Here is a 10,198-nt window from a genome sequence, read left to right as displayed (position 1 = left end):
AATAGATCCTACCCAGGTACTATACTTATTTCTTAATACAAAATCATATTATATAGATGCCGCTAACGTTCTCTTACTTAAGCAATGACAAACCCGTTTTCTTTTTCTTTTTTTTTTTATTTTGAGTAGATTAAATTTTTTGCTAATAATAACTACATATACAAATATTTTGCTAATAATAATTATATATGCTAATAACCTAAGTTTACTTTAATTTCTGAGGTAATTTTTAGGTGTATACAGTTTAGTTTCGACTATTAATTATATATGATTTCGATCGTAAAATGGGGACAAAAATTTTATGGACACCGTGCCCGGATGGGCGCCCCGTGTGTAGCGGCGCCCATCCGCACCCTTAAAGAAAAAAAAAAAATTGGTGAGCTCGGTTTTTAGAAAGAGAGAGAAAGAGATGGGGAAGGGAGGGTGCGGATGGGCGCCGCTCCACACGCATCGTCCATCCGGGCACCATGTCCAATCAAATTGTTTGGGCACGGTGCTCATAAAATTTTTGTCCTTAAAATGACGTGTAACTCTTTATTAGAGTAAGATAAATGAGTCATATACTTAAAATGTAATAAATGTAAAAAAGTAAAAATTCAAATGTTCAGTAAAAAGTACTACGGAAACGGCCAAATTGTAGTATCAGTACCTTTTTTTTCTAATTTTTTTTCCCTGAGAAATTATTCAAAGTCAAACATTTCTTATTCCTTCGTATACGTGACCAAACATAGAAATTAAGATGTAACAGTACCTTACTATACATATATAAAAGGGGAAATTTTAAATACCCCCACGTTGTTTTGTATTTTCTCACTTTAGTATCCTATGATTTCAAGTGTGCCAAGTTAGTATCTTGTAGTTTCGCACTTTCTCACTTTAGTATCCTGTGGTTTCAAGTGTATCAAGTTAGTACCTGTGATTTCATTTTTGTATCAAGTTAGTATCATATGGTTTCAATTTTTTTTTTTATTATTCATTTCGAGGTATATAATTTAACGAAATATTAAACCACAGGGTACTAAAGTGANTGAATTTCACAATTAAATTTGGCAAAAGGCCCGAGCCAATTCAAAATCTTAAGCTCGTGGTTAAAACAGAAAAAAAAAAAAAGAAAATAATTTTATTATGTCCAGATCAAAATTCTTATTTGTATAGTATATGAAACTTATATTTTAGTCTTCATAAAGTCTCTCATTAACTTCAATTTGTGTTATGTATAATGGAATGTGCATGGTCAATGGTGGTGGTACCTCATCCTTTTGTCCTAATTCTTTGTTTATGGAAACTTTTTTTTTTTTTTTTTTTTTTTTTTTTTGAGAAATAGGTAGCAAGCTACCTGCTTCATTCATTAATGCGTAGAGTTTCTTAACTAATGTATATGTATATATATTTATTTATATGTTTACCCAGTTGAGTCCTCTTAGTATTAGCAAACTAATCAAGCATGATGTTCTAATGTTAATCTAAGTCAAAATGATAACATGGTGCTCACGCAACATATCAAGCACCAATTACAACTTTTTTTTTGAGAGATAAGCACCAATTACAACTTGGTTATCATTATTGACTGTCTCTAGCAAGCAGTAAATGACTTATTGGTTGTTATTCGATGTTTCGAATTCGAAACTTAGTTGCTTTTATTTTCAGCAAGTTTCTTTCTAAAAAAATAATGAGTGAATTGTGTATAATGCACTAGTAGTGATGGCAGCAATTTGAATTTCACAATTAAATTTGGCAAAAGGCCCGAGCCAATTCAAAATCTTAAGCTCGTGGTTAAAACAGAAAAAAAAAAAAAGAAAATAATTTTATTATGTCCAGATCAAAATTCTTATTTGTATAGTATATGAAACTTATATTTTAGTCTTCATAAAGTCTCTCATTAACTTCAATTTGTGTTATGTATAATGGAATGTGCATGGTCAATGGTGGTGGTACCTCATCCTTTTGTCCTAATTCTTTGTTTATGGAAACTTAACATTTGAGTGCAGTATCATTGATAGATGACATGCATTAAAAAAAAAAAAAGAAGAGAGAGAGAAATTTAAAAAGATTAAGAAGAAAATTTTACTTCTCCTTGTTGAAAATTAAAGTTAGAAAAATAAAACATGACTATAACCTTATGAAACAAATTTTGCAAAAAACATATTGTAGTATAATAATATAATTAAACGCCTATCTATGGTTTTTTATATTTTTTCCCCTTTGAATTTCTAACAAAAATGAACAAAAATTTATAATTTTTTTAACTTCACACCAGTGTGTAACATGCAGATATTTTCATTAAGCATATAGTAAACTTTGGATCTCTAAAAAAAAAAGAAAAAAAGAAAAAAAGAGAAGTAAATAGAAAGCACGTAAATAAGGATTTAGTGGATACAAAATCTTAATTTTAGATCTAATTAGTTGCATATACGTGAATTTCAAAGTACATTTATCTATCTACCGAAAATTTTATTATATAGCAATCACATCGTATCATCGATAACTAAATAATTATATTTTTTTATTTAAAAAAATAATAATTTTTTTTTAATAACTATGATGGGATATATGAATTCTAAAAAATAATCTGATTCGTTGGTGATACCACATCAATAATATAATCTATATGTTCTTTTTTTTTTCCCTATTTAATGTAAGAAAATAGAAAAAATAGGAAGAAAAAAAAAACTTCAAATATCACTTCTATGGTTTTGCACTTTCTCATTTTAGTATTATGTAGTTTAAAGTATATCAATTTAGTATCCAGTGTTTTTATTTTTCTATTTTCGTTAGTTATTTTGTTAACTTTTTTTATTAAATTATATATAAAAAACTTGAAATATATATCTTGCCTATAGTTTACCGAATATTCATTTTAGTATATTTTAGTTTTAACTTTATCATCACTTATTTAATAAAAAAAATAACAAATAGAATAATAAAAATAAAATAAAATTATAGAGTCCAAAAATAATACACTTTGAATTATAGAATCTTAAAATAAAAAAAAAAAGCGAAATGAGGTGAATGGTATTTAAAGTTAAAAAAAAAAAGAAAAAAAGAAAAAAAAAGACTACGGAAAGAGTACCAAACTGGTGGGAGCTGTAGCGTCGTAACCGCCCCGAATCGCGACGCGAGAGAGAGAGAGAGAGAGAGAGAGGGAGACGTGGCTATAAAAGCGCTTCCACGCCCCGCCCCACTTTCTCCCACCGCACTCCCCACGACCTTCCCGAAGAAGCAGAAGCAGAAGCAGAGAATGTCTTAGCCTCGGCTCTTCTTCTTCTTCTTCTTATTCTTCTTCTTCCTCCTCTGAGACCACGAAATTCCAAGTAGCGGCGCTGGTGAACGCGAGCAATGGGGAAAGGGGGGCACGACCAGGGGAAGAGGTACAACGGGGCAGCCTCGGGCGTCGCCGGAGCGTCGGCGGCGGTGTTTCCGGCGTGGGCGCGGACGGTGCGGGAGTGCGAGGCGGAGTTCAAGGTGTCGGCCTCGGCGGGGCTCTCCTCCGACGAGGTCGCTCCTCCTCGCGCAGTTCGGCGACACCCTCGTCCGCATCCTCCTCGCCGCCGCCGCCGTCTCCTTCCTCCTCGCCTGGCTCGGCGCCGCCGACGCCGACCACGGCGCCTCCTCCTTTGTGGAGCCCCTCGTCATCTTCCTGATCCTCGTCCTCAACGCCGCCGTGGGGGTGTGGCAGGAGAGCAACGCCGAGAAGGCGCTCGCGGCCCTCAAGGAGATCCAGTCCGAGCACGCCGCCGTGCGCCGCGACGGCGGGGAGCTCGTCCCCAGCCTCCCCGCGAGGGAGCTCGTCCCCGGCGACGTCGTCGAGCTCCGCGTCGGCGACAAGGTCCCCGCCGACATGCGCGTCCTCTACCTCATCAGCTCCACCCTGCGCGCCGAGCAGGCCTCGCTCACCGGCGAGAGCGAGGCCGTGAACAAGACCAGCCGCAGGGTCGACGCCGAGGACTCCGACCTCCAGGGCAAGGAGTGCATGCTCTTCGCGGGCACCACGATCGCCAACGGGAGCTGCGTGGGGCTGGTCACCCAGACCGGGATGCACACGGAGATCGGCAAGATCCACTCCCAGATCCACGAGGCCTCCCAGGGCGACGACGACACCCCGCTCAAGAAGAAGCTCAACGAGTTCGGGGATGCGCTCTCCACCATCATCGGCCTCATCTGCGCCCTCGTCTGGGCCATCAACGTCCGCTACTTCTTCACCTGGGAGTTCGTCGACGGCTGGCCCCGCCGCTTCACCTTCTCCTTCGACAAGTGCGCCTACTACTTCGAGATCGCCGTCGCGCTCGCCGTCGCCGCCATCCCCGAGGGCCTCCCCGCCGTCATCACCACCTGCCTCGCCCTCGGCACGCGCAAGATGGCGCAGAACAACGCGCTCGTCCGCAAGCTGCCCAGCGTCGAGACGCTCGGCTGCACCACCGTCATCTGCTCCGACAAGACCGGCACCCTCACCACCAACCAGATGTCCGCCGTGCGCCTGCTGGCCATGGGGAAGGAGACGGCGCAGATCAGGAGCTTCAGGGTCGAGGGCACCACGTACGATCCCGCCGATGGGAGGATACACGGCTGGCCCGCCGGCGACCTGGACCAGAACCTCCGCACCGTCGCGAAGATCGCCGCCGTTTGCAACGACGCCAGCGTCTCGCATTCGGGGAATCACTTCGTCGCCAGCGGGATGCCGACCGAGGCGGCACTGAAGGTAATTTTTGGGGCTTTTTTTTTTCTTTTAAAGTAGGAATTTACTATTTTTTCAATGAGAAATTGATCATCTGGTATTGAATTGGTTAGGAAACTTGATATTTGAATTAGATACTTGACGATGCTGTACTATCCAAGCCTTACTAATAGCATTGTTTCATGTTTGATTACGGTATCAATTTATAACTAATTGGAGGCATCGAATCAGCTTGGAATTGTTTCTGCCTCTTTGTGCAGGACTTAATGGGACTTGCTTGTTGCCAATTTAGTTTGGACTATGACCGGAGCATTGTAGTGCTCATGTTTTTTTAGTTTGGCGACAAGGAATTCCTTGATTTCGATGTTCTTCAGAGAATTTCAGAGTATTGTAGCTCTCTTTTTTCTTATAATTTACTAATGTTTGTTCAATCTATGTCAGGTTTTAGTTGAGAAAATGGGACTTCCGAGTGGTTCTGTTTCATCGTCTTTCAAGTCTTCTGAGATGCTAAGTATGCATTTTCTTGGTTCCACCATGTTTCTTCAATGGACTATGGATTAAACCTCTACACGAAAAGTCAATCACTAATTATTTCCTCTCTTGTTTCCTTTTTTATCAAATTAAGAATGCTGTCAATGGTGGAACAATGTTGCACGTCGGGTTGCAACTCTCGAGTTTGATCGTACGCGAAAATCAATGGGAGTCATTGTGAAATCAAGTTCAGGAAGGAATTCATTACTTGTAAAGGTAATACTAATTTTTTTGTGACCTTAGCTCCTACTATTTTGCTGATACGAACAACAGGGAAAGTTTAGCATGCACTCTGTGTTTTTACAGTAACGAGACTAGCATATTATTGGTTGAAACCGTCATTAATCTCTTGATGTTAGTTCACTATGATAATTGCTTGAACACTCAGTAGAAATTGAATGTTCATGATGAAATTGAGAAGAGCCCTCTTTTTCTAGAAATGAATTTAAATGCATTACTTACAGTTTTGTTATCATAGCAGAAATTAAGAAAACAGTGGGAAGTCTATGTAAAATATTGTTTTGAGTGGTCAGCAAGCTGCCCTAGTGATTTTCAACTTTATTCTGATATAAGGATGTAAAATTATATTGACCCTATGTTTGTATAAAGAAGTTTCGAAGAAGGACTGGTCAACTGGAATCTGATGCACTGTTGCCAAACTGTTTCCAACCAATTAATTATTTTCCAAGTCAAGTCTTTCTTTCTTAAATAAGACTTATCACAGCCAATCACAATTATTTAACTATGACAACTTCACAAGTGTCCGTTTGTCTTGACTTTTTTTTTTTCTAAAACTGTTCTTCTGCCTACTTTACTGTGGTTTAATTTTCTCATAGCCAAAACAATTAATAAGCATAGAACTGGCTGTAGACCCGTGTAACTTGAGCAACAAAGATAATTATTATGTCTTCTCTGTCACGCATATGATTGACAACTGCACTCTGCACCAATAGATGCACAGCGCAAGAAGCTAAGAAAATTCAGATGAGATAAAAGATTATTTGAAGTCGTGTCTGAGTGTTTTCTCATCTTGAACAATCGCTGAATTTTCGTACTAGCTATATTTTTGCTGTAAGAAGACAGTTATAAATTCATACATGATTCAAAATTATCTATATTTGATTTGATTTCCTTCATAGCTAGTAGAACCATGTCCATCTAATCACATTACATGCCTTTCCAATCATCCATTCAGTTGTTATATATTTAACCATCATGACTCGTAGTCCCCAGTTTTGAACCTTCTATTATTATGTCCGTTTTATTAGCTAATCTTGTATACAAAAGAATCTCTACTACAATAAAGCTTCGTATTGTTTGTTTGCTACACAAGTAATAATTGAGCGCTCACTGTGACAGGGTGCTGTGGAAAATTTGCTAGAGAGAAGTTCTTACATTCAGTTGCTCGATGGTTCCGTTGTGGAGTTGGATGAAAGCTCTAAAGCAGTTATTTTAGAAGCCCTTCATGAAATGTCAACCAATGCCCTGCGCTGCTTGGGCTTTGCATACAAGGAAGATCTCCTAGATTTTGCCACATATGATGGTGAAGACCATCCTGCACATAAGCTTTTACTCGACCCATTAAATTACTCATCCATCGAGAGTAACCTCATCTTTGTTGGCTTAGTCGGGTTAAGGGTGAGATGACACCTTGTTTTATCTAGTTAAAAATGTGCAAATCTATCTTGAACTATCACGCATTTTGAAATGGGTTCCTGAACTTTGACAATTTTGATCTTTAACTACCTAACCTTTCATTCCTTTTGATTTTAGAAAATTCTGTCAACCTCGTTAGAACTTTATTGTTTTCACCAAAAAACTTTGGACTTCAGAATATTTCATTTAATTTCCGACCGAGGTATAAAACATACTCTACTGTTGGGTAATAAAGGTTAAAATTTTTAAATTCATGTACCCTTGAAAATATGCTGTATTTCTGGTTTGCTTGTACAGTTATGCTTTTTCTCTACAATCTTGCTATTATTTCCTATTATGTCTCAAAACCTTTGCTAAAACTTTGCTGCTTTCTCCATATATAATTTCTTTACAGGACCCCCCACGAGAGGAGGTTCACAAAGCAATTGAGGATTGCAAGCAAGCTGGCATAAGGGTGATCGTAATCACTGGAGATAACAAAGCAACAGCAGAGGCTATCTGCCGTGAAATAGGTGTTTTCAGTGCAGAAGAAGACATCAGCACAAAAAGCTTCACAGGAAGAGACTTTATGTCTCTCCCTGATAAAAAGTCTAAATTAAGGCAAAAAGGCGGGCTTCTTTTCTCACGGGCTGAACCAAAGCACAAACAAGAGATTGTGAGGCTTCTTAAAGAGGATGGTGAGGTCGTTGCAATGACTGGCGATGGGGTGAATGATGCCCCTGCTTTGAAGTTGGCTGATATTGGTATTGCAATGGGCATTGCGGGGACTGAGGTAATGTTTCCTTCCTTTCTTTCAACACGTGCTCTCGGTCAAGTGTTAAATATGCTGCCACCCATAAATAAAAGAGATAGCTACATATACAGATCCCTGTAGAATCACTTATTTACTTATAACCCCTGTAAAATCAGGATTTTCATGTGTGCTTCAAATATTTACTTTCTCACATATATACGTATAATTAACAAAAGTTCTTCTCCTTTAAGAACTTTTTGTAAGGTTAAAACCAGCTAAACATAAAGATATTTTTGTAAGAAACTATGCTTTCCAAAGTGTATATAAGAAAATTTTGGACTTAACAGGGCAAGACATGTAAACATAGGAGTTTGCCAGGGTAAATATGTAGAAAACCCCTATGTACAAATAGGCTCGCATTTTAAAGACTTTCTTCAACTAAATAACATTTTCCTTCGGAACTTGCTGAAAATGGTTTGTGTCTTCCTTCCAGGTTGCAAAGGAAGCTTCGGATATGGTGCTAGCAGATGATAATTTCAGTACAATCGTTGCTGCTGTCAGTGAAGGAAGATCCATATACAACAACATGAAAGCCTTCATAAGGTTTTTCACCTCTATTTATTTATATACAATTTGGCACATATAGTACAGTGAAGTCATACGCCATTTAAGTGTTGTTTGTTTGCATTACATAGAGGTATAACAATAGCATTTGTTTTGTAGGTACATGATCTCGTCGAATATCGGAGAAGTGGCTTCCATTTTCCTCACAGCAGCTTTAGGGATTCCGGAAGGGCTTATTCCAGTCCAGCTTCTGTGGGTCAATCTTGTCACAGATGGCCCTCCTGCGACTGCTTTGGGATTTAACCCACCAGATGGAGACATTATGAAGAAGCCCCCTCGCAGGAGTGACGATTCATTGATCAGTGCGTGGGTCTTATTCCGTTACACGGTAAAGTTTCAGTTTCTTCTATTCTTTCAATTTGAAGCCTCCTCTTCTGCTGCAGCAAGAAGCTGCTGAGGAGATCTAACAGAAAGAAGCTTTCATTGCTTCCTCTGCTACATCTGTACTCAAATACCACTTAAGCAGAAGCTCCAGCTGGCCCAAACATGCCCTTGTAGTCCTTGCTAGCAGCAAAAACTACCCACGTTTTATATTTCTTTACCCTTTCACAGGTCATTGGCCTGTATGTTGGTATAGCAACTGTCGGCGCCTTCGTCATCTGGTACACTCACGCATCCTTCTTAGGAATTGACCTAAGCGCCGATGGCCACACCCTCGTGAGCTATTCTCAACTCTCCAACTGGGCCCAGTGCCCCACGTGGGAGAACTTCGAAGTCTCCCCCTTCACCGCCGGTGACCGCACTTTCTCCTTCGACTCGAACCCCTGTGACTACTTTAAATCTGGTAAAGTGAAGGCCACCACTCTCTCTCTCTCTGTCTTAGTGGCTATCGAGATGTTCAATTCATTGAACGCTTTGTCTGAAGACACGAGCCTACTTACTATGCCTCCTTGGGTCAATCCATGGCTTCTTCTGGCAATGTCGGTTTCGTTCGGTTTGCACTTTTTGATACTATACATACCGTTCTTTGCAAAAGTGTTTGGGATCGTGCCACTTAACTTCAGTGAATGGTTATTGGTATTGGTGGTCGCCTTCCCAGTGGTCCTCATTGACGAAGTGCTTAAGTTCATTGGGCGTCGCACAGGCACCTCGGGGATCAAGAGCCTATCTCAAAAGCAAAAAGGTGACTAGGAAGAACAAAATTTGCCATCATTTCCATTCCCAATCAAATTAAATGATCATTCTTTCACTACATACACGGACGGCAACGTAAAATAATCAAATGTATGAGAAAAGGTTGAAGAATACAGGTAAAAACCTACTTCATCTGAGAAGATATAAGTTTAATGCAGCTGGGAGTGTATGGCAAAGAGATTCTGTGAATGATGATTCGTTGGAACTCTCAACTTTGTTGTAGTTACTTTCTATGTGGCCCATAACTGGAGAATAAGATTGCAACTTGGGATATCATGGAATTTCACATGGTTGCTACTGGCTACCACCTCTTGTATCCTCCACTTTTAGCTGTATCTATAGAGGCAAATATGGACGGGGGTTTCAAATGGATCTGTTCTTGTAAATTGGTACTTTCTCGAAATTCCTTTCAATGTTATTGTTGTACAATGCCTACTTAAAGTGGACAAATAGAACTTTCTTTTTCCACTACATTTATGCATGCTTTCCCTCTGAATGCCTGTTTACTCATCTCAAAAGCACTAGTGCTGGTCGTACCGGATATAACAGCAGTGCGAAGAGGGTTGGATGGAAAAAGAATTTAGAGGACAGTTGGACAGCTTTCCAACGATGCCTGGTTAAGAAGTCCTAATCTATCATTATGTGTCACTTTTATCTCTATTCAAAAATTTTATCCATGTTGGATAATATCTCATAAACTAAACTCAGGTGGAGTCGACATCCTATCCAACTCGATTTTGGATTCAAAGAAGGCGCAACTCGCCAGTTTCTATATGAATGGTGATTCAAAGAAAGTGTGGATTGCATATAGTTTGTAGCGCGTGTTCATGTTCATACCTTTATGTAGA

At 39.6% G+C, this 10,198-nt stretch overlaps 1 protein-coding gene across 1 annotated transcript; it reads left to right on the top strand.

The window, feature by feature from the left end:
• Positions 3,132 to 9,850, top strand: LOC109728154 (calcium-transporting ATPase 4, endoplasmic reticulum-type-like). The gene is given in 9 exon segments (XM_020258505.1): positions 3,132 to 3,494; positions 3,496 to 4,696; positions 5,114 to 5,183; positions 5,298 to 5,419; positions 6,563 to 6,841; positions 7,254 to 7,631; positions 8,086 to 8,195; positions 8,316 to 8,544; positions 8,769 to 9,850. Coding segments are annotated over 9 exon segments (3,126 nt in total). The 5' UTR covers positions 3,132 to 3,336; the 3' UTR covers positions 9,348 to 9,850.

Source organism: Ananas comosus, linkage group 23, assembly GCF_001540865.1.
Source record: "Ananas comosus cultivar F153 linkage group 23, ASM154086v1, whole genome shotgun sequence".
Taxonomy (NCBI): Eukaryota; Viridiplantae; Streptophyta; class Magnoliopsida; order Poales; family Bromeliaceae; genus Ananas; species Ananas comosus.
Note: the sequence above shows the minus strand (reverse complement) of the source record. Positions and strands in the feature narration are given on the sequence as shown.